Source organism: Nicotiana tabacum, chromosome 8, assembly GCF_000715075.1.
Source record: "Nicotiana tabacum cultivar K326 chromosome 8, ASM71507v2, whole genome shotgun sequence".
Taxonomy (NCBI): domain Eukaryota; kingdom Viridiplantae; phylum Streptophyta; class Magnoliopsida; order Solanales; family Solanaceae; genus Nicotiana; species Nicotiana tabacum.
In genome coordinates this window covers 203,269,079-203,294,845 of record NC_134087.1, presented here as the reverse complement: position 1 = coordinate 203,294,845, position 25,767 = coordinate 203,269,079, and the positions used below count along the sequence as shown (strand labels likewise).

Here is a 25,767-nt window from a genome sequence, read left to right as displayed (position 1 = left end):
TTGATCAAGCTTCTAAAATTAACTTATTTTAAAAAGTGCTTTTAAAAAAAGACTTTTGATAAGAATTAGTTTATGTTTAACTAAGTAATTTGAAAAGCACTTTTGAGTAGCAATTAATGTTTGACCAACCTTTTAAAAAGAACTTCTAAGTGTATTTTTTTCAAAATTATTTTTGTTAAAAGTGCTTTTGGGGAGAGCTATTATTAGCTTGTTTGGCCAAGCTACAAAAATCAACTTATTTTGAGAAGTGCGTTTTCTCAAAAGTACTTTTGGTGAAAAGCAGTTTGTGTTTGACTAATTAATTTGAAAAGCACTTCTGAGCAGCAATTAGTGTTTGACCAAGCTTTTTAAAAACTGCTTCTAAGAGGGTGTTTGGCTAAGCTTATAAGCTGGTCAAACTGGCTTATAAGCATCTTTTAGCTTATCTACGCATTTGGTAAACACCCAAAGTGCATATAAGTCAAATGCTTATAAGCTAAAATTAGACATAAGTCATAAGTTGGTCACTCCCGACTTATGGCTTTTTAGCTTATAAGTACTTTTAGTTTGACCAAGGCTTTTACTAATTTATCCTTAATGATATTTTTTGATTCACAAAATATTTTTCAAAATAAAATTTCTAACTTTCTCTTCATTCCATATTCATTGTTTATCTTTTTCTTTAAATAGAAACTTTTTAATTTATAATATTTTGTAAAGTTTTAAGGTTATTTTAGTCATTTTAACAAAAAAATAACTTATCAGCCTTTTTTACTAAACACATCAACTGCTTATTATCAGTTTCAACACCTCTATCCAAACACGTAAATACTTATTCAAGAAATCAGTTTTCGCACTTAAAAATACTTTTCAGCACATCAAGCTTATCAGATATTTACAATTAGCTAATCCAAATATTTCAAAAAAGTGCTTTTGGAGATAAGTTATTTTTTTCTGCTTCTCTAAAACTGCTTCTGCTTCTTCAAAAGCACTTTTTTTTTCTTTCAAAAACTTGGCCAAACACTTCAACTTTGAAAAAAAAAGCATTTTTTTCTAGAATTGGAGAAGCTTGGCCAAACAAGTTATATGTCAGCTTCTCAAAATTATTTTTGCTTCTATTTAAAAATATATTTTTTTTCATCCTAAAAGCTTTGCCAAATACATTAATTTTGGCTAAAAAGCATTTTAGGCAAAAAGAAAAATATTTATGGCAAAAAGGAAACTTAGCTAAACAGGTCAATAGTCTGCTAGTGATATTTCTTGGGATTTTTTCCTAACTATACCATATATGAAACCTTATTACCAAATATGTGCATACTATGTAAATTACTTGCCCAGTCCACAATTTTTCTACAATTTTTGTACCATTTGTTTAATACACGATTAATTAGGCAAAATCTTCCATAATTAACGCGCTAAAAATCAGGAAAAAATCTTGCGATTGATTGAGTCTACATTAAATTCAAGTTTTGAAACGGAAAGGAGATTTCTGTTCTTCATCTTCATCTGTTCTTCCATATATTTTCCACCATTGATAGCCATTAAAAAAGCTTGAAAGCTTTGAATTCAAATTTGAGTTTTCAAAAATCATTATTTGTTTGGATTGGGTGTTGTTGAAAATAATCGGGAATATGGTTTGGAGTTTATATCTCAATTTTGAGGGGTTTTGGTGAATATTAGACTTGGTTTTGACTGAATTTCAGATTGAAACTCGAAGAAGAAGACATATTGCAGAAATTGTAGATAAATTGTAGTTAAATTGTAGAGTATTTGTATTCTGATTGTAGATGCTTTATTTTCTGTTTTTATAAATAAAAAACTGCTAAAACTTCTACAAATCTTCTGAAAAAACGCAATTATGTCAAAAATCACAATTATGCTACAATTGGATGGGAATTGGGATATAAAAATTTAATGTACCCAATTTGTAGATATTTTGTAGATTATTTGTATTCTAATTGTAGGTGATTTGTTTTATGTTTTCACACATCAAAAACGACTAAAACTTCTACAAATCTTCTGAAAAAACGCAATTATGTCAAAAATCCCAATTATGCTACAATTGAATGGGAATTGGGATATTAAAATTCAATGTACCCAGTTTGTAGATATTTTGTAGATAATTTGTAGATTTTCAACATAGATTGTAGTTTAATTATAGTATAAATGTAGTAATTATGTAGATACCCTTACAAATAATACTGCTTTATACATACTTAAAATTGATTTGTAGTATATTTGTAGAATTTTTGTAGATGAAGAGAAAAATTTTGTAGTCAACATGTGCGAAGATGTATTTAGTTCAAATTCTGATCAATCCAAATGTAACTACAATTTATCTACAATTTCTGCAATATGTCTTCTTTTTCTTCTTCTTCTTCTTCTTCTTCTTCGAGTTTCAATCTACAATTCAGCCAAAACCAAGTCTAAATCTTCACCAAAACCCCTCAAAATTGAGATATAAACTCCAAAACATATTCCCAATTATTTACAACAACACCCAATCAAAACAAATAATGATTTTTGAAAACCCAAATTTGAATTCAAAGCTTCAAAGCTTTTTAATGGCTGTCAATGGTGGAATTGTTGCTCTTTTATCTCTTTGAAGGTTTGTTCTTCTTCATTGAGAAAATTTGAAGCTGAAGGTAAATGTGTGTATGAACTTTGAAGATTTACCTTCAATATTTGGTGAATTTAAATGGAGAATAATGAAGAACGTGGGTAGCTTTTGTTCTGTAAAGAACCAAAAAGGCAGTAGCTCTATGTCGTAAAACCATAAGAATATGATTTTGAATCCGAAAAGAAATAGGAAATCGTGGGCCCTACTATTTCGTACGTAACAAAATTGCAATTTCCATCTCTGTATCTTTTTAGAAGAAGAAGGAATGGAGAAGAGGAAGAAAGGGGAGGGGAAAAACTGCGTAGGTCTTAGGAATTAGGGGGATAGAGAAACGTGGGATATATGGACACCTTTAATTAAGGAGTAAAAACTGACCATTAATTAGATCCTTAATTAAGTATGGTATAAGATTGGTAATTTGGTATACTAAGTGTAATTAAATCAAACCTTAAACATTGAGGGTAATAAGGTTTCATATGTGGCATAGGAAGGTTAAAATTCCATATTTCTTGGTCCCTAACATGTGGCCAGGCCCAAGTAGAAATAGATTGGGGTAATATTGTATCTATACGCAACAAGGAGAAAAGAGTGCGTGCTACCCAATTTTTAGACTGGTCATTCAAAAATAGTCAGCGTTTGCTAAGTCATTAAAAAATAGCCACTATTTTGCTGCAACAGAGACCGGTCTAGCATAATATACTGGAGTTCGGTGCACCTGTGTATGAACTTCCAGAATATTATGCTTGACTGGTATACTTTGTTGGCATCAGTATAATATACTAGAGACTGGTGCTCCAAACTCCAGTATATTATGCTGGACCGGTATATTATACTGGAACTCCAGTATATTCTTTATTTTGTACAAGCGAGTTCTGACGGATATTAAAACTTATCTAACAGTAAAAGTAATATTACTAGACAAACAAACGAGTTTTATCCTCCGCTTTTTATGTTGTTTCATAACAAACCTCAACAGGTATTTGTGTTTACTCTTTATTTTCTATTGATGCTGTGCTCAAAAAGAAGATAACAACAAATCTATATATGCACCTTTTAAAATATAACCATTTATTAAACTTTAATTTTCTTAAACTGTTTTACTTCACTCAAATCAAATCAATTCAATCTATACCAAAATACTAAGTAATCTATTTATTTATTAAATTTAACAAATTAACATGCGCTAAAATATTTATTGTAACAATCTAATCAGTGCTAACAATTAATAGAACTAAAAACTAACTTAAAATTAAAGATTTTAATAGCATAAGAATTTCAAATAATTAAACAAGAAACTGTGAGGAAGCAACAACTAGGAATCGGTAAGGAAAACAATGTGAAATATTTGAAACATTTAAATTAAAAAGGTGTAAATTTAAGATAGAAGAATATTTTAAGTAACAATAAAAGATAATCATTATTGATAAATTGTACAATACCTTCAATTGGGAACTTTTAAAATAGTAGTTCACAAGAATTGAACAGAATAAGAGCAGTAAATCTAACCACTTTTAAAATAAGGAAAAATCGTTTGTAAAATTCTAAGAGCAACGACTCAGAATTCTAGACATGCAACTTAAGATGACTGATACGAGTAGCTTGAACCAGTAACATCGTGCTTGCGGAGGAGTACAAAGTAGTTAAGTCAGTTAAAAACAAGGGTTGAAGAGAAGTTTGAAGAACTATTAGTTTAGTCCACTTAGTTTTAAAATTATAACTTATAGTAATTACACATTGACCCTATAATTTTCTTTATCTTTTATACAAAAGGTCCAAGTGACCAAATAGGGAAAAACACGGGTGTTAGCTAAGGTAATTTCACCTCTCACTTTATACGTATATTGTAATTCATATTTTAGTAATCAGTCAGAGAATATACTCCTTATTTTTGCCCTATCTAGCTTCTTCTTCTTCTTATTTCCTTTTGTTACATTTCTGTCGTAGCTTTTTCTTTCTCTTTTACTGTTCCATTGCCATTTTCGTATCAATGACCCCGCTTGAGCCATCACGCCAATTCTCTGTTTGCGCCAAGCGGGTTCAACTTGTTATTTTTAGGGATTTTTATATACCTATACACTATTTGAAACTTTATTACCCTCCCTACTCAAGTTTCACTTTAATTGCCTCATATATACAAAATTACCAATTATGTATATTTTTAGGATTTAAGGGTAATTAGTCAATTCCTACAATCACTGTAAAGTACAAATCCCTCTCCCCACGTTTCTCTCTCCGTATCCCCCTGCATTTCTCTCTCCACATCCCACCCCCTCTTCTCTACGTATCTTGTACAAGAGAGCAACAATTCTACCATTAACAATCATTAAAAAGCTTTGAAGCTTTGAATTTGAATTTGGGTTTTCAAAAAAAATTATTTGTTTGAATTGGGTGTTGTTGCAAAGAATTATGATTCTCTCTACGTCTCTCTCTATCTCTCATTCCCTAATTTCAGTAATGTAAAGCTAAGGAAAAGAGAGCAGCAATTCCACCATTGACAGCCATTAAAAAGCTTTGAAGCTTTGAATTAATTTGGATTTTTAAAAACCATTATTTGTTTGTATTGGGTGTTGTTGCAAACAATTAGGAATATGATTTGGAGTTTATATCTCAATTTTGAGGGTGTTTTGGTGAAGATTAGACTTGACAGGAAGAAGAAGAAGAAGAAGAAGAAGAAGAAGAAGAAGAAGAAGAAGAAGAAGAAGACATGGCATATATTATGCTGCAAAAATTGTAATATATATATATTAATTTAAATATTATATGAAAGTTGAACAATATTGTATAAAAATTATATTTAAGTTATATGATATTTTAGTTGTATATAACTCGGTAGAAATAATGTGTGAAAGTTATGGATAAGTTGTATAATATATAATTAGTTGTATGAAATTTGTTTTTACCATATATATAAATCGGATACAAAATATACAAAAGACATATTGTATAAAATTTGTATAAAAATTAATTTTAAGTGGTATGATATTGTAGTTGTATATAACTTGATATAAATAATGTATGAAAACTGTGCCGCATTCTCTAAATAGAACTTTTCTCAACTCCTCACGCAAAAAGAAAGAATATAAATAAAGTAGTACATATTATTACTAGGATCTTGTAGTCATAACGTTAAGTAAAAATATTTTTTATTTCATCTATTTTTTTTTTCTTTTTCGGTCCACATAGAGAATTTGATTACTGTCTTTTTGTAAAATATAATAAGTGAAACAATAGATACAACTATACAGCTTAGTTGTGCGCTCCAGTAGGACCTATTTCAAGCTCAAAAAATTATGAATTACCTTATTGCAAGTCACAGTATTGAGATGCTACATATGGGAATTTAAAAATAGCTTGTTGCAGTTTCTTTTTTCTTTTTTCTTTTTCTTTTTCCCTTTGACCTTCAACATTAAACGGAATCTAGTCAAACTAGGTAAATTTTCCAACAAGGTCTATCCATCAATGCAGAAAGCCCAGCTTTGTCTCGGCAAGGAAGCAACTTTAGCCATGAAGTGAGGTTCTCTATGCAAACAGCCTCACGGAGCAATGTGGAGAGGAGGGGAGAGAGAAGAGGAAGGGAGAGAGGAGAGAAAGAAGGAAAGGGTGTAACTAAATCCCTTTATTGAAGCCACAAATAATAGATTGGGAGCCTTTTAAGGTGGATTGTATATATTTGGTAAACAAAACTTATTTATGTCAGGTAATTAGCTAAACATGGACATTAAGGGTAATAAAGTTTCAAATAGTGTATAAGTATGAAAAATCCCTTATTTTTATACGTAATTTGTTTCTCCGCAATATAATTTTCACATAAAAATAAAGATTTTTTTATACGAAGCGCGTTCAACTGAACTCGCTTGAATCAACGTGGGTCCGCCCCTGTTATACAGTGTATAAGTTACTTATTTGAAAAATTGGCATCCTATAACAACGCATAACAGAAATTGACAATTTTTAGCCTTATATTAGGTTTGGCAAATATAGCCCCAAACAATTGGCATTATAACCGAATCTTAAAAAAGCTATTCTCTTTTATATTCTCTCTCTAAAAAAACTATACGTTTATTTTAGCTTTCCTCCCCTTTTCTCTTGTTATATTTCTTCTTCTATCTCTTCTCTTTTTCTCTCATAGTTTAGCAAAAATTCTTGCAAATTATGCAAAAAAAATAGTCAATGGGATGAAAAGGTAAGGTTGATCTCACATCAAAGAAAATCAGAAGCAAAAACTAAGAGGAAAAAAAATATATTTCAACTTTATTTTTCTTCTCTTTTTTTTTTGGTTGGATTGAATGAGTGGGTATGATTGAAATTGGTTGAAATTATCTACACGGGGCTATATATAAAATTTGAGCAAGATTAGCAAAAACTAAGAGAAAAAATAAATTATTTCAACTTTGTTTTCTTCTCTCTTCCTTTTTTTGGTTGGATTGAATGAGTGAGTGTGATTGAAATTGGTTGAAAATACCTAAACAAGGCTATATGCAAAATTTGAGCAAGATTAGAAGTGATTTAGACTGGTTTCAGGTAAAAAATCAGACCTAAAAATCCAACTACGACATGTGTATATTATATTGTATATCGTGTATATCAGTGTATATCACAGACAAGTTTTTAAGGACGTCTATGTATATCACTTTGTATATCGTGTACACAACACAATATTTTTATGGACGCCAGTGTATATCACATTGTATATCGTATATATAACACAAATTTTCATGGATATACACAGACACACATAATATACATGAGATATCATTGATGTACATAGAAATATACACAGGTTACAATAGGGGATACACATGTGGAGTCGTCTGGAAATTGAGTTTTCAATCTGAAATGTGTTATACAAAGAAGGAAAATAAAATTTTAATAATTTCTTTTATATACACATTATTATTATGTTATACAATGTGATATACAAAACAATGTAATTATTAATTATTGATCAAAAAAGGAAAATAAATTTTTTATATAGCATGTTTAAGCTAGTTCTAAAATATAAAAATAATAAATATAATTGTCGGAGTAACTAATATTTTGGTATACAAAGAAAATTAATTTTTGATATACACAAAGAAAAAAAAAATTATGATATTTATTTTGGTATACACATGTCCGATGTGTTATACACTGTGATATACAAATAATACAATAGTTTTCTTATGATATACATTGATATAAAGGCAGCAATAACATATATATATATATATATATATATATATATATATATATATATATATATATATATATATATATATATATAATTTTATATTATTAATATACAATGAATAGTGTTATTTATATACAAAGAATGAAAATAAAATTTTAATATACATGTTGATATAGACAAAGAAGAAGAAAAAATTGTGATATACATATTATTATTTTGATATACATTTATTGGCTATTTGATGTCAATATCTATAACTATGGCAATTTTCTGCCAATTATATGGGTATGTTGTTATACCATGCCAAAACCCCTTCTTCTTTCTCCATATCTTTTCATCTCTTAATCAGGGGTTAAATTCAAAAATAGACAGATTTACAACTGGTCGTTCAAAAATAGCTTAGTTTCAAAAGTAATCAAAATTTAGCCATTTTTCATGTAAAGATAAATTTGAGCGAAAATACTGTTCAAAACCCGAAAAATACACCAGTATATTATGCTGGAGTTCCAGCATAAGTATACTTGAATTCCAACATATTATACTGGAGTTCCAGGATTAGTATGTTGGAACTCCAGCATAATATGATGGAATTCCAGCATAAGTACACTAGAACTCCAGCATAATATATTGGAATTCCAGCAAGTATACCGGTTCAGCATAATATACTGGAGTTTGGAGCACCGGTGCTCCAGTCTCCAGTATATTATATTGGAGCCAGCAAATTATACCAGTCCAGCATAATATGTTGGAGTTCATACACATGTGCACCGAACTCCAGTATATTATGCTGGACTGGTCTCTGTTGCAGCAAAATAATGACTATTTTTTATTGACTTGGTAAACACTGACTATTTTTGAATGACCAGTCCGGAAACTGGCTATACCGTGCCATTTTTACCGTAATCAGAGTAGAACAAACAAGGACTATCAAGAGGCCCAAAACAACAACTGTAATTGGGTTATCAGTGAAGGAAGTGCACAAATAGTCGTTTTCAGGGCACATATTTAAAGAATAATCAAAATTTACATATTTTTAAAGTTTAACCACCTCATATCAACTTCAACCGTTAAGTCTGAAGCTGAAATTGCGGGTCTGAAATTAACTTCATACGCTCTGCCAAAGCCCAACTTTAGACCCGACATGCTGAAGGTGACCCGAAGGTCTAAAGAAGAAGCAGCAGCAACAACTATATGGGAGTTTTCAAGTATGCCAAAATAGGATCTTTACACAAATAGTCATTCATATTCCCTATTTATTTTTTAGCCATATATATGAATTATACATTTATTGCACATAATTATGGTCACAGAATACATAAATTATACATATGTTATACCTTCATCAGCCATTAACTGTTGGGTAGATAGCTATTTGGGTTAATTCTTCTGCCAAAACTGGCTAAATTTTAAATAATTTGATATGTTTTTCCTATTTGAGCAAATCACCCATCGAGCTCACCTATCTTACGGCTCAGATTTTCTGGTCCTACACCAATACAATACTCGCGACCGCAGAGAATCAAAGCTCTTTCCTTCTTCTCTTTTGCTTGTTAACAGAGATCCCTTAACTAACGACTCCCTCCTTGAAAGAGACATCAAAACTATACATTTCCGATCTGAAAAGGCAAATTCACACAGTTTCCCTTTCATTTTGCAATTTTCGCTCCTTCCTTATAAAATTTTCCCCAAAAAAGTTTCGAATTCTATGCATTTGAATGAATTGATTGATCTCTAGGCTTTTATTTACTGTTTCAGTTATTCCACCAATGGCTTCGTGGCTTCGAGCTGCTGAAGGTATGATAGTTTTTTTTCGATTTTATTTAATTAGCATTGTTTAAGCGGATCCAGAATTTCATTCAGTTGATGCACTGTTCAAATGTATTTTGGTATCTCAAATTTTTTGATTTATGCGTGTGCGTGTGTGCGCGTGTGTGTAGTTGATAACTTGAGATACTGTTTAATGTATATAGATATCTCAATTCTTTTTATCAGTTCTTATATGTGTATATATATATACACATTTAAGATGATTTTGTAGAAAGGCGCTACCTGAAATAGACTAGCGAATGCATTTTAGGTGTAATTGGTAGTTTAGCGTGCTTTTTTCTATTGTTAGATATGAATTCAATCTGCTTGTAGTGTTTGTCGGGGGCGGATGTAGGCTTTAAAATAGGAGTTTGGGGCTAGACATGAACAAAAATTAAATTCAAAACCCAGTTACTAGCACTTGAGGTCGCTGTCCTAGAATCCAGTAGTCATAAAGTTCAAATCCTGGATCCGACTTTTGTGTTGGCAAAAGGTGTTAAATTTTCATTTTGATAATGAATTCGAGAGTTGTGTTGTTTTAAATACATGCGCAATATAAGGCTTAGCTTCTTTAGTAAATGCAATTTATGTTTCAAACGCAATAGTTTGAGCTGGGTGATGCATAAAGTTTGAGTTTACTTAGAGGTTTGTGTTGAAATTTGGAATTATGAGATGTAGAATGAACAGCTCCGGCTCTTTTAATGTGGGAAAAGATACAAATTTGTGTTTGTACCATCCGGAATTGCTCAATTTTGATATGGTTTCACTTTTGGTCCATTCATATCCTTGCTTTTAAAAATGGCTCATGTTTGCCGTTGCCATTAACGGAGCTCCAGGCGTTGGTGGACTCCACGTATTGAAATTCTTTGAGAAAATAGGTCCAGGTTTACTCAACTTTTGACTGTTGTTTAAATTTACCCTCAGATTTGAGCTCTGTTAAAGATCAAGGTAAATAATGAGACTTTTTCATGGACCAAAAGTCTAACAGAGGACAAAAATGCTCAATTTCAGAAAGTACAAAGCCAAATTTATCCTTTTTCCTTTATAATGTTGATAAATTATAAGTTGCTAAAAAATTTCCTTGTCCTTTTGGTTTTATTCTTGATAGATTTTACTGCATTGTGTATCCGTTGGTGTGCATACTACTCTGTAATTGTGAATGGAACTTGATCCCTGTTCAAAAAGCCAGTTTCCGCGCACTACCAAAGTGCTGTTTTAAATACACCCTGCTATTATGAATTCTCAAAGTTCTCCTTACTTCCCATGTTCCAATCTGATTTGAAGAATGAGAAATTATTAATTAACAACCAGCTTCCACTAACAGAATGTACTCTTGTAAGTGTAATTCGGTAACATGTATTGATGGATGGATGAAGGATGCATGTTAGTTTCAACTGTGTCTTTTTCTGGCTCATCAACATGGAAGATCTTTCCAGATCTATTATGATTTCCTAACAGCTGAAATTTACATTGTTACGTCAGATTTGTTTGAAGTTGTAGATAAGAGGGCAAAGAGTGTAGTCGGCGAGAAATCCGATGAACAGCCCAATGTTCAGAGTCCAGGTATAACCTTTATAGTGTTTCTTTTTGCGTTTGTAAAATTTTCAACCTCAAGGTGCACCTTTTGGTTTCTGCTTTTGAACTGGTTTAGAACATTCCTGCTTAAGTCTTCCTGTAGTTTAGCATCAGAAACGAATATCTTCTAGTGAACCTTCAGAAGAATTCTGAAAAGGCAACAAGCTAGCCAAGGAATAGCACAATCAGATTTTGTCTCTAATAAATATTAAGCTACACTACTTACTGAAAACAGTAGGGTACTTCAAGATGCACATTTTGGTTTCTATTTGTGATCATGCTGATTGGAAAAGAGAAGTGGTCATCTAAGCATCCTATAACTTTTCATATATTACATTATTATATTTAAAGTATCCTCTGCGGATGGTGAATAAATCATTCTCTTTTTTTTTCTTTGTCTTAGTTCCGAATGAAAAAGGATCTCAACCAAAAAGGTCACGGCAAAAAAAGAAGGTAGTGTTTTCGTTCTCAGTACAATGCTATTTTAGCTACTGACAGTTTTCAGAATTTTAATAATGAGTTTCTCTGCAGCCTCAAAAACGACTCTCTTCTAATGAACCTTCAGAAACAGCTAATTTTGAAAGGGAACAAGCTAGCCAAGGGATGTCACAATCAGATTCCGTCTCTGATAAAGACAAAGCTATCCTACTTACTGAAAACAGTGGGACAAATCCAGGTAGTCCTAGTGGCAAAACTAGCACCGAAGATAAGCTAAAAATTGCTGAAGATGGTGCCTTGTTAGACACTCCTATATCTGAAACAACCTCTAACAATGAGTTAAACCATCATGCTGATCACACGGAAGTTGCAGAACCTGTTGATGTAAAAATTGTGAGTTCAGAATCTACTGGTGAGCATACCAGCGGAAACACCTCAGATGTTCCTGGAGAGACTCCTTCGTTGCCTGCTGTGAAAGTGGTTGATGCTGTGCAGGACAACTCTCCAGTAGATTCCAGTCAAAACACAGTTCTTCGTGGTGCTGGATCTCCTGCAAACTTTGAGCAGGAAAGATCTAAGTCTTTAACTGCAGATGAACCTGTTAAAGTTGATAGACAGTTGAAGGATGATAATACCAATGCTGAACCAAATCCTGACCAGAAGCTGCTTCTAAAACATAAAACTGTTAATCCGGACAAGAAGCAGCTTCCAGAACATAATACTGCCACGAAAGTACAAGAGCAACTTGATGAGGTAGAATCTGTCTTGTAAGCTAACTCTTGGTTTATCTCTAGGTCTTGTGATAAGTTCTTTTGACTACATTTATTTTTTCAGGCTCAGGGACTGCTTAAAAATGCAACTTCTACCGGTCAGTCAAAAGAAGCACGGTTAGCCCGTGTAAGAATTCATTACTTCATTATCCTCTGATTTAGAATTAATTGTAATGACTTCGATTTGTGCATAGTCTTTTAAAAATTCCGCAAAAAGAAAAATTCAAAAAATGCATCTGTTTAAGTTTGTCAAGAATTTATGGCAAAAGGTTTTTTCCAAAAAAATATTTTTGATGCAGTTTAGAGTGTTTTTCGAAGAAATAGCTGCTTTTAACTCTGAGAAACAACATTTAATCTGGTGATTAGTTGCTGAATTTACCTTCTGTTTCATTTTTCTTCACCAAGTACATGGAAAATGGTGCTGGCTGTTAGTACCTGTAAGTGCAGTACTGTCTTGCTTTCATATATGAATTAAATTAACCTTTGAACCAAAATAAAAAAGATGAATATGCCAATACGGTTTGTTCGAAGACTTCATGTCAGCAATGTTGGTTTCTCAAAAGTCAGAAATACGTGTAATATTCATGTTGTAAAGATTAATGAGCAAGAAGTCTCCATTTCACTCAAAAAAGAAAAAAGAGAGAGACCAGTATTCCTTGCTAATTTGATTTATGCTGTAGAGAGTCAATAGATTAAATATTACAAACATAAATAATCTCATTACATCCTAATTTATCTATCATGAGTATGAAAACATGTTAAAACTCCTGATATGCATAATTGAGAGGCTGTTTTGCTTGAGAAACTTTGTGAATGACATAAATAGTTGAATAGATTCATTATCACGTTCATAATATAATTAACAATATTTTTCGTTTTTGATGTTTTTATCAGCTGCTGTGCAATAGACTCTTGTTCTGCAGAAAGTTAAGTTTCATAGCTTATCATGCTTTTACTCAAACGTGCAGGTTTGTGCTGGACTTTCATCACGTCTTCAGGAGTATAAATCTGAAAATGCTCAGCTAGAGGAGCTTCTTGTTGCAGAGGTGAATATGAGCGTCTGATTGGAGAGTACCCGAGTTTTTAAATCTCTGCATTCAAGTCCCTATTGATTATATGCCGTTTATTCTGATGTGACAGAGGGAGTTGAGTAAATCTTGTGAGGCTCGGATAAAGCAGCTTCAGAAAGATTTATCTGCAGCCAAAAAAGAGGTGTCCAAAGCAGAGTCCAGTATGGCTGAGGCTCTTGCTGCAAAGAATGCTGAAATTGAGGCTCTTGTTAGTTCTACAGATGCACTTAAGAAGCAAGCTGCACTATCCGAAGGAAACCTGGCATCCTTGCAGGTTCATTTCAAACTACTTGTTAACCTTTAACTTTTACCTCTAAAAAAAACTACCTGTTAGCCTTGTACCACGGCACTTGCAGAGTGACATCCGTTGTATCTGCATTTTGTGCGAGTATCATCTATGTCAGTCTAATTATTATTATGACTTCAGTTTAAAATTCTAATGCTTGGAATTATGTGTTTATTGGTGGTTTCCTATGCCAATACAAGTGAAACTTCTACAGTTAAAAGAAAGGACTTACCCTGAGGACTCTGTAGTTTTACCATTCTGATCTTGTTGAACTATCAGTATTTTTACCACTGTGTGCCCAGAAATCAGTTATGTCAAATGGAAAGGAAGGCTGAGTTTTGTTCTGCTTTTCTTCAGGCTAATATGGAGTCTTTAATGAGAAACAGGGAACTAACAGAGACAAGGATGATGCAAGTATGCGGATATCTATTCACGCATATTTTGGATATTATTTATTTGTTTTGCTTCTCCTGAACACCTTTATTCCTTAAGGTTTTCTGACTGTGTTGGAAAATTATTTGTTCAGGCTTTACGGGAGGAGCTGGGTGCTGCCGAGCGAAGAGCAGAAGAAGAGCGTGCTGCTCATAATGCTACCAAAAAGGTTTGTAACTGAAAACTAACTTGCTGAGTATTCTATAAAAAGCAGTAGCTGCATGTTTGTCTAAGGATGTTGAGAAGTGATTTAAAGTCTTAAAGCGAGAAACAATTTTATATCCTGAAATCTGCATGAGTAATTTAAGTCAAAATAGCAGAGAACTTCTCATTCCTCCCTGATATAGGTTTCTGTTTCAAACTGCATAGATGTGTTTCCAACGTCGCTCCCCTGCAACCCACTCTCTGAATCTGAAATGCATCCACCACAGTGGCCCCACCTAGAGTGAAGCCCTGTGCATGTGGAATTTTGTTTTTTGATGTGCTGTTGCAATTTAATAATTCATTTCATCTATAAGAATAGGCTTCTATGGAAAGGGAGGTAGAACTGGAGCACCGAGCTCTAGAGGCATCCACAGCCTTGGCCAGGGCGCAGGTATTCTCCGTCTGCAAGTACAATCTTTTATGCGGTTACATCATGAATTGTAAATTTGATAAGCGTTCTTTGGTTCTTGCATGCTGTTGGTTTTATTAACATAGGGATTTAGCTGTTTGCTTTAACATATAATGACAAGCCAGAATAGTATTAGCTTGAAGAGAATAAGACATTCCGCTGAAAAGTTCTTGTGTTCCTGTAATGCCATGCTTGGGTTATGGTGCAGTATCCTGCTCCTGGAGAATGTCTATATTCTAGAGACTGAATTTATGGTAGTGACAAATTGATAATAAGAGGTAGACTTTGAGCTGACTCTAAGAGCTAGAATTGTGGCGTGAACCAATTGCCTATGTTGTAATTCGACAACAATAGTTGTTTGTAGCCATTTCTAGTCTACCACCCGCTGCTGAGACATTGTCCTCAATTACGAAAAGAAGAGGGATTACTTAATTACTTTTACTTTCAATTTTTTTCCAACAGATGCACTTTGTTCCATGCCACTTCAGTTATCGTGCCTAATTGGACTAGATTCTAGTAGTCGTCTTTTGGTCTTAAGCAAGAATCGTAATGAACTGAAGTAATTAACTTCATTTTAATTATACATGTGCACCTAGCAATTGGTTATTGTTTGTACGTGTACATCATAAGTTTCATTCTTTTTGCAGCACCATAGTCTCTCATTATAATGCATTTGTGATTGTCATTATTTAATGAAGTAAACATATATCTTTTAAATCTTTGTATGACTATTGGCATTAGAGAACAGCTGATGAGAGGACTGCAAAGGCAGCAGAGCTTGAGCAGAAGGTGGCACTGCTTGAGGTAAAGAATAATTGTTCTCATGTTATCCATTATGTGACTCTTTGGCTTTATTGGTAATGAGGGATACCTTAAAACAATAATGAAAGTATTTCTTCAGCATTTTTCAATTTATCCAATTGTATGACTGAATCTGGCAGGTTGAATGTGCAACTCTCAATCAAGAACTGCAAGACATGGAAGCTCGTGCTCGCCGTGGACAAAAAAAATCCTCAGAAGAGGCAAATCAAGTGCATCAGGTTCTATAACTCTTATTCACCTGAATGCATTTCGAAGTAACATGAGAGAACCAAGAATTTCAAATTACTAGTAAACTTAAAATTTTGATGGTTGCAAAACACTCGAGTTAGACGGAGATTATGAAGAGATAAATTCTCATCTTACTAAGTAAATTGTTATGCTCCTGATATTGAAGTTTAACTCATGCAAGATTAGATATTTTCATCCCTACTGTACATACTATGCCTGTAGAATTGCGTTGGCATGTTGTAAATATGAAATTTACAACTCTTACCTAGACAAGGGACCTTGTGTTTGACGTTATCAGCCATGCTTGCTGCACTTTAGAAAGTTTGCACTTGCAACTGGATCCTTGATAGCCATAGATGTTTCCATCCAGCCTCATATTCGTTTGTTCAGTTGCAACACCAAAACGAATCTTTTCTGGTTTGCTGCCTGAGACTGTTTGAAACTGAAATGATGCATGTCAGCCAGATAACCACCTGAATGGAGAGTAATTCAAACCTCCAGATGTCTGTTTTAACCTCATTTCCCGATCATGCAGATGCAGGCATGGCAAGAAGAAGTGGAGCGTGCACGCCAAGGTCAGAGGGAGGCTGAAAGCAAGCTTGCTTCTTTGGAGGCAAGTTTGTTGCTCTATAGTTGGGCTCAATCTCTAACTAGTGTGTGCTAATATTGTACTAGTTTCTTTTTGTTGGTAAATAAAATGATCTTTTGCTCTAAATTGATGCCTTAATAACCATTGAGGGGTATTTTTCTATTGACTGTAGGCTGAAATGCAAAAGCTAAGAGTTGAAACGGCTGCGATGAAAAGGGATGCTGAACATTACTCTCGCCAGGTGAGTAAACTCTTGTTTTGCCCCTTCTCTTAGGATTTGGGACCTCCTGATCAGGGGAATATAAGAAGAGATTTTGTCACATTTTGGCAAGGCGCTGATTATCTTAGCCCTATGCCATCCACACAGTATCTTTTTCCAGTATAAACTTTGAATTAGCACATGACGTCTTAAAAAGAGTGCTTTATTTGAGCAATGAAGGCAGCATAGAAGCTACGCAATTTTTTGGTGCTCATCCCTGCTTTTTTAGTCTTATATAGTCAATGAATGAGTAATCATCGTAAAATAATTGTGTTGTGTTGTGCTTTTTGGGTTCTCTTTTTCCCTATTACATAAGTCTGCTTTTAGGTATTAGCACATGAATATGACAGCATTTTCATTCTTGCTTGTCATCTCTCTTTTTGGGCTTTGTATGACTTTTTGTCTACCTCAATTATCAATCTTTTAATCCATATTGATATTGGAATCTACTGCTGCTGGTAATAGGAGCACGTGGAACTTGAAAAGCGGTATCGTGAATTAACTGATCTATTGGTAAGTAAACTTACACTAACTCGTGTGCGTTCTATATAGTTCCCGTTATTTACTTGTCGTAACTTAATTAAGTTATAATTCTTCCTGCAAGTTCAGTATTACAAGCAAACACAGCTTGAAGCCATGGCCAGTGAAAAAGCCGCGGCTGAGTTTCAGTTAGAGAAGGAAGTAAAGCGTCTTCAGGAAGTACAGGTTTGTGGTTTAGTTTATAAGAATTTTGGCATTGTGTTACATCTTACATTTCTACTCCTTGTATTTACAGTTGCAGTTTGATAAAGTAGTTTAAGTCACTTAAGAATTTGTCTTACAACAGTTAGAAGCTGAAAGAAACAGAGCTTCTCGTCGAGCATCATCCTCATGGGAGGAAGACACGGACATCAAAGCACTTGAGTATGTTACTATTATGAATTAAATTTGTTAACCTCACCTTTATTATATGACCCTGATTCCTATCCAAGCCTCAGCCACCCTTGTCCATTAGGAACAAAATTAGCCTCCCAGTTTTTAAGTTCCTCTGAGCATGACGCGCTTGTTTGTAACAATTTAACATTGCAGGCCTCTCCCTTTGCATCACCGTCACATGACAGGGGCCACGGTACAGGTAAGCTCTTTCTCATTTTTCCACCCCACCCTAAGGGTACAAAGAAAAACGAAAAGAAAAGAGTACAAGTTTTGTACTTAACCGGAAAGAGAGCCCAGAATCAGTAATTTAGTACTATTATTTTTTTATGTGACTTGAGCTTGTTGTGCAGTTACAGAAGGCCGCAAAGCTTCTGGATACCGGGGCAGTCAGGGCAACACGATTTCTCTGGCGATATCCAACTGCTCGAGTTATCTTGCTTTTTTATCTGGTTAGAACAGATCATTTACTCTGCAAAAACTTAAGTTTCTCTTGAATGTTTGAAGCGAATTGATGGTATATGGTACTGTTGACAGGTATTTGTCCATTTGTTCTTGATGTATCTCTTGCATCGCCTTCAGGTATGCTTATCTGATCTTCTGCCCTAGCTGATAGCTGAGAGTCTTGTACTAATATTTTGTCCCTTTAGGAAATGTCTAATTCTTAAGGAAATACATATACTGAAGGCTGTTAATCTGATGTAAATGAAAGTCATTTGGAAGCATGATTGCTAGGAAATGGTTGTTCTCTATGTTTATGTTTCTTAGTTTCTGGAGAAGTCTGCATTTCATTTAGTAGATTATTGCTCTTGTGTTTTCTGGAATTTAGGCTGACTATGCAAGATTTTAGTTTCCAATTTCAGATGTATAGTTTTGCTAGGACCCTTGTTTTTAGGGGTATATTTGTATAATTCGAGTTTCATGTAATATGCCGAAAATTCTGGAAAATAGGAAGGATATCTTCCTCCTTGAAAATAGGTTTTATTTGGTTGTGGAACAGCAAAAGAAACCACGGACAGACTTTGAAGTAGACCCCAATCAAATACAAAGTTGCAGAATTTACTAAGGTTCAAAATAGACTTCAACAGGAAGATATCCTTGTGGGCTTTGAAATTATAAAGCAAATATTTCTTATCTGTGGATTATATTCTGCATTTTCGTATAGGCACAAGTGCATGTACATTCATATGTCGGTGGATTTAGGGGGGCGGAATGGGGTTCACCCGAACCCCCTTCGCCGAAAAATTACACTATATATATAAGGCAAAATCTGTTTTGTACCTCTATATATTATATTTTGAATCCCCTTCACATAGCCCAAAAGCATACTTCAGTGGTCAAGGGGGTTCAAAATCTTTGTAAGGTCGCTAGTTCGATTCCCACTGGCCATTATCTCTTTTAATTTTTAAATTTTTGAACTCCCTTAGCGAAAATCCTGCCTCCACCAATGTGTCCATCTTATGTTTTATTGTTTCTTGGAATTTAAGTAGTCAATTTATCCAATGATGTGTAAATCTCCCAATGATGTGTAAATCTCTAAGCAGAAAGGCAACTGCTATAGTATTTCTCCACTTTATTTTTAATCTTAGTGTAAAGATATGGAAATAAATAGTGATATAAACTGTGTTTTTTTTTAATCCCTTCCCTGACACTGCAGGAACAAGCTGATACTTTTGCATCTAAAGAAGTTGCAATATCCATGGGGCTCGCCAACCAGACCTTACCATGAGCCATCCTACATTCAGGTTCTCTCTGCTCAATTGAGTTGCTCGATAAAGCAATATCAATTGAGCACCAGTAGTATCGCGGTATCACAAAATGTGTGAAGAGGAAAATTGCATTTGGTTTACTTCCAGCACAAGTTGGAAGTTATATGATTTATACTGTGATTGCAGTCTATTATTCTTCGATGATCCTCCAAGAAAAGAAATTGAACATCAACTAAGGCCTAGGCAGTTTTTGGCTGATCCTTCTTCAGTAATTGAATGTCAGAGCATCTACAATCTTGGTACCCATGTCACGATGAATCTGAAAATTGACGGCAAGAGCATCAGAGTAAATATAATACACAGTTTTTTTCTTTCCTTTTTTTTGGGAGGGTGGGGGTGGGGAGGGGATAGGCAGCAAACTCAGCATTTGTTACAAAATATGATACTCCGTTGATTGTAATTGTCAATACATGAAAATTCGGTGTAAGCTATCAAATACTTAATCCAGAAACTGCCATTTTAACTTGTAAGGAAGGGAAAGGATTTCAAACGTTGCTATCAATGTAAATATGATGTAATTCTGTTGAAGGGTGTATTCTTTTTGATAACTATAACCACAGATTTTTTCGTCTAAAAGTTTTTACTTCTTTGATTATCGTAGAAGGTATCCTTGCGCTGGGGTCTATCGGAAACAACCTCTCTACATTTAAGGCAGGGGTAAGGTCTGCGTACACACTACCTTTTTTCAGATCCCACTCGTGGAATTATATCGGGTTTATTGTTGATTGTCGTAGAAGGTATGATTGTGGTTTATATAGGGGACTCATTAGTAACTATATGAATCAACTGCAAAAGTGAACAATACAACGAGAGCTCTTCCAGGGAGCTAATAAACTATTCATGTAAAAGTGTATTAGCAAGTTTCTTGTTTGACATAACTCTCACTTTACCACCTAAGATTGCGGCAGAGAGGTATAACTCGTCCATTGCAACCTAGGTAGTGGCTGATTTGTGCTAGTTCGTTGGCTTCTTTTTACCTAAAAAATCTATGGGACGACAAATTTATGCAGTGGTATTTAACTTTTTACCACTTTTTAAAACACTAGTCTTGGGGTACGCACGTTGCTCCCACAAGTGGGATCTAGGGAGGGTAGTATGTACGCAGACCTTACCCCTACCCTAGGGTACAGAGGCCGTTTCCAATATACCCTCGGCATCCTTCCCTCCAAGAACACCCCCACCTTGCTCTTGGGGTGACTCGAACTCACAACCTCTTGGTTGGAAGTGGAGGGTGCTTACCATCAGAGCAACTCACCTTTGTCAAATTAAAAAATAAGTAAAAATTATATTAAACTTTTTATTTGAGTTATAAAATAAATGTTAACAAATATATAATTTTCAAAAAATGATTATTGTTGATCCTATTTAGCTAACTCAATAAAATAAGAAATTCCTTCTTATAAGTTTTTAATCATCTCATTCAAAAAAAAAACTGATGAAAGACAATCTTTTTTTTCTTTCTCACGACCAAAATGAAATTTTTCTATTTCCTAAATCTATAATAAGTACAATAGAAACTATTTTCAATGGATTAGAACTGAATAAATTGCTATTGCAAACGTATCAGATTCAACTGCTATACTTTGATTAATCTATTCTTTCTTCATTTTAAATGAAGCTTTCTTTCTTTATCCAAGCACATAACTATGTATCTCAATATTTCTTTTTATGGAATAAGAGCTTAAGATTATAATGAAATTACTTATTGATAATAAATTCTAAAAGGACTATGTTAAGCTAGGAGTGAAATTATGGAGTTTATATTTAAATAAAAAACTAATCTTAGCACGAATTATTAGTTACACCGTAACCTTTCTTAGTATTAATTACTCACTTAGACTTTGTTATTTGATAACTGATATCCCCTGGACATTTACATGGCAAAGAGTGTGGACACACTCTCTTTTAAGCAAGTGAGAGTGAGAAAAAAATTATTTTCTATATATATTTCTCGTTACTGTCATATAGTCATATACAATAATTTATTTGTTAGAATTGTATATTTCTTGTTGTTTCATCTTAATATACCATGCATACATTACCCCAATTTTGTATTTTATAATTTTTATTTGGATATAATGGTTGGTTGGTGTATTTTTTCGGAGTTAAATTTGCAAAAAAAGAAAAGCTTAGCAAGAACTCCACCATTTTAGCCAAATTAATTTTTTTTATAAAAATAATAGAGTACTATTGGTGTATTTCTTGTTATTTTTTCTTATATACAAATGACTATTTATTTCAATTATGTATTTTTCTTTTTCAGTAAAAAGAAGAATGGCTAGAGCTCCATTATTTTTTTGACTAATAAAAAAGGTGGCTAGAGCTCCATTATTTTTCTTGACTAATAAAAAAGGTATAGCCAAAATAATAGAGTTGCAATTGTATACTTTTTTTAATTTTTTCTTTAGATACAATGACTATTTAGTTTAACTATGTATTTTTTATTAAAAAAATATGAAAATATACTTGCTTAGAGCTCCATTATTTTTAGTCTAACAAAAAATTGTAAACAAAATGGTAATAAAGTTCAAACTATGTATTTTTTTTAAAAAAAAAAATAGATACAATGGTTATTTATTTTAGTTGTATATTTATTCATCTTTAGATAAATTTGTAGGAGTTTGAACTGAAATTTCATCGTTTTAACCAATAAAATAGATATATTAATGACTAAGTTTTTGAATGCATACTGATTGATTAAAATTTTAAGAATATCAATAGTTACTTTTGAAAGAAAATAAAGAGGAAAAATTAGTAAGAAGACAAAATTATAAAACGTTTATCGTTGGTTGTAGGAAAAAGAAACTTACCTTCTATGTATGTATTTTTTAAATATTTTTGGTTCTTATTAGGAAAAAGACATAAATTTAAATTTTTTGTTGATTTAGAACTCCTAAATATTAGGGAATAAGGAAGGATTTAATTACTAAAATTATACTTGATATTAAAGTCCTAAATATTATGAAAAATAACTAAATCACAATTTTGTCCCTTGTAAAATTTATTTTTAAAGGACAAAAATGGCGAACGATATTTCACTAAGGGTCTTCGTGCTTTTAATATAGTACTAGTTATAGGGTACGCGCTTTGCGCGTGTACCCATCTTAATGAGTAATTTTTTAAAAATTTACATAATTTTGATTTTTTCTAGTTCATATAATCACATAAATATGATATTAAAAATATGTTTGAGTTATAAAAAATATGCAAGCTTATGAAATTAACGAATATTGACTGTATATAGCTAATTTGATAAAGGAAAAACTTATCCCACTTAATAGAAGTCTTCAATCATCATTCAATATATTCAACTTAAAGCTAATTCTAGTTCTATAACTTTATAACATCAATTCCTTAAATTAGCATGCTTCGTTTTTTATTTTCAGCAAGAACACATAGCCTTTGAAGATTTAACAGCTTTTATAAAAAAAAAAATCGGAAAACATTTTCACGTTCATTATAGAAGACAAAGTAATAAAAGGGAAGTGAAGTGAAGGCATTATTGAAGGAAAGAAATGGCGGGTCGGTCAATTGCATTAGGTAGGAGATGCAGGACTTGTCTTAACCGCAAATTACGAAAGATAACCTTCTTTTCTTTCCTGCACAAAACGTAAATTGTTCTATTTTTTAATTGATGAGAAATACTATATGAATTTTTTTGACAGATTAAAAAATAAATAATTACTATCACAAAATAGAATCAAAAGTTACGTTTTGATTAATCTATTTTTTATTTTATTTTTTGGGCAGAGTTTCTCTCTCTATCGATGCACATAACCATACATGTGAGAAATGCCTAGCGTAAAGATAGAAAGGGCAAAGCTCCTACATATATAGTAATAACTAAATGATAGGTCCATTTTATTAGGCATTCGAGCTAAGAGTATATTTCGAAAATTCATGATGTAAGACTTAATACGATTTGTTATAAAGATATTATGCAAGTAGAAAATACCAGTATAAAGATATGTTATCCTAACCATGAGAGTGAAGAAGTAATTTTCTAATTTCGTTAAAAAAAATATAGCAATATCAATCTAAATATAAATAGGAAGATCAGAAACATAATAAAACTCTATTGGTTATTTTAACGTGGAAAACTCCTAAAGATACTCGAACGATTAATGTTTTACGATGAATTCGGATAACAATTTCTTGGTGTGTAACACTACTTAACTCCTTGTGGCTAGGGGTGTTCATAAAAACCCGAAAAACCGAACCAAACCGAAAACCAAATCAAACAGATCAAAAAAATCGATACTTTTTGGTGTGGTTTGGTTTTGAATTTTAAAAACCGATCAAATTTGGGTTGGTTTTGGTTTTAATCAGAAAAAAATAAAAATAAATCGAAACCAAATCGATTATAGGAGTAGCTATTTCACACACACACACACACACACACACACACACACACACACACATATATATATATATATATATATATATATATATATATATATATATATATATATATATATATATATATATATGTATATTTCTATACAAAGTTTCAAAAATTTAATGGTAAATGTTAATAGTTTGCACTTTTAGTATAGTTCTTTACCTTTACATTCTAGTTTGATTGGTAGTTTTCAAGTTTGGCTATACTTTTATCGTTATTTAATGCGCGTGTATCCTATCTAAGTAGATTATTTTTTTAAAAAAATAATTTAATCATCATGCCAATTAAACCAAATAGTTCAAAAATATTTTATTTGGGGGGGGGGGGGGGGTTGATAATTCCTATATATTTTTTCATTATTTGATTATTTATATTTTTCTCCAAATTTTACTTTTTTGATATTTTGTTTGACAATAATTTTTTTTATTTGTGTTTATGAAAGTTATTATTTATTAGTTAGAATTAGTGAGTAAAAATTTATGAATATTTAATGTTCTTTTAGTAGTGAATTAGCATATTGAATTGTTTGTCAAATTATTAATACCTTATTAGAAGCACACGATGGTAGAAAATAATATGTAATTGTGAATTTTTCCTCTAAGAGTAAATGTTGTTTTCTAATTTATTCAATTCTTAACTTGGTTGCCTCTCAAAACATGTCAATTAAGGAGGCATTAGTCTTTACTTTATTTTTTTTATTCATTTACTTCTCGTCCAAATATAATGAATTAACGTTATAGATAGGCAAAATATGGAATATAGGTAAAGTATTTATTTTAAGAAAATAATTATATAAATTTGATGTATGTAGAATAGTTTAAATATTTAATTTGAAAGAATACTCTACATTGAATGGAATCTTAAGTTCTTAACATGCTTTATTTATAAATGCACGTTCCTAATTTGTAGGTCTAAAAAGGTAGAAACAAATTATTATAAATAAATTGTTTGATTTATACAAGGTCAAATTTTAATTGATTTGATGTCTTAAATTTTAGACACATATGTAACCATTTAAATAAGGAAAATTTTAAAAAGTAAAATTTTATATGATTTAAAACTTCTAAATATTAGGAGATAATTTAAATGACGATCTTGTCCAATATAAAATCAAATTTTAAGGGTAAAAAAGACAAACAACATTTAACTAAGGACCTTCGTGCTTTTAATATAGTATAGATAGATTGTGCAACCACAACCATTTTTGATAGACTTTTTTGCTCTTCAAATTAACTCCTTTTAGTTTTCTGTTTGGTATTCGATATTTCGCATTGGTATCCGGCTAATTCGAATTTGCACCGTGTAAAGACCATTAAAGGGGAAGCTTGCCTAGAAGTTTGTTTTTGGTGCTTTTCACTTTTAGCCCCCGCCAGAAACTATTTACATTTGGTAGCCGAAAAAGTGTATAAAATTTATATAATTTTTGTATATAACATACAGAATGCATATATATACAAAAAATATACATTCTTTCGGCTATTATTTTGAGAGCGGCTATACAATGTCATTTTCCCTTTTTTTTCTTTTATTTTGAGGGTCCGAACCGAGACTTTGGTTAATTTTAAATGTATCCTATATTATCTCTTGATTTTTTTCTCAAGCACATTTGACTGGAAAATTCACTAGTGTCTACTTTTGCTAGAATTTAAAAAATATGCAAAACACATGTGAAATATAATTTATATGCGTTCTAAGGTAACTAAGATAACAGAACATTTGGAGATGTTATATTACATCGTAGTTCAGAAAGTAGATTACATCGTAGTTCAGAAATGCAACTAATAGAGACTGACTTGTAAATAGCATTTGAGATATACTTATAAATCGAATTTCGAAAATGCTACTTATAAATAGCATATCATAAACATGGTTAATAAATTGTCCAGAAATGTGACTTGTAATCCCATTTGAGGATGAGATATAGATAGTAGAATATAATTTATAAATCACATTAGTTGACTTGTAAATTATATTTAATGAATGGATTTACAAATTTACTGAATTATAAATCGGATTCGTCGAACGCG

The 25,767-nt window shown here is 32.3% G+C and overlaps 1 protein-coding gene across 2 annotated transcripts; it reads left to right on the top strand.

Moving 5' to 3' along the window:
* The first annotated feature begins 9,304 nt into the window (after positions 1-9,304).
* On the top strand, positions 9,305-19,866 carry LOC107798664 (golgin candidate 1). 2 transcript variants are annotated; one of them, XM_075220057.1, is made up of 22 exons: positions 9,305-9,393; positions 9,525-9,563; positions 11,058-11,138; positions 11,554-11,603; positions 11,682-12,341; positions 12,423-12,485; positions 13,327-13,404; positions 13,499-13,702; positions 14,072-14,128; positions 14,241-14,315; positions 14,670-14,741; positions 15,501-15,563; positions 15,701-15,799; positions 16,345-16,422; positions 16,571-16,639; positions 17,123-17,170; positions 17,267-17,362; positions 17,484-17,560; positions 17,726-17,771; positions 17,923-18,021; positions 18,107-18,151; positions 19,227-19,866. In XM_075220057.1, the coding sequence occupies exons 2-22, from the start codon at positions 9,536-9,538 to the stop codon at positions 19,296-19,298; spliced, it is 2,160 nt and encodes a 719-aa protein (XP_075076158.1). In that variant the 5' UTR covers positions 9,305-9,393; positions 9,525-9,535; the 3' UTR covers positions 19,299-19,866. The 2 variants fall into 2 exon arrangements, with proteins under 2 accessions (XP_075076158.1, XP_016477166.2); XM_016621680.2 differs by having other exon boundaries at positions 9,318-9,563.
* The last annotated feature ends 5,901 nt before the right edge of the window (positions 19,867-25,767 follow it).

What these genes read in the sequence shown, in the direction of transcription:
- LOC107798664 (XM_075220057.1), top strand. Translation starts at nt 9,536, where the DNA reads ATGGCTTCGTGGCTTCGAGCTGCTGAAG. An exon ending in CTGAACATTACTCTCGCCAG is followed by an intron (nt 16,640 to 17,122) that starts GTGAGTAAACTC and finishes TGCTGGTAATAG; the next exon opens with GAGCACGTGGAACTTGAAAA. An exon ending in ACGGACATCAAAGCACTTGA is followed by an intron (nt 17,561 to 17,725) that starts GTATGTTACTAT and finishes TTAACATTGCAG; the next exon opens with GCCTCTCCCTTTGCATCACC.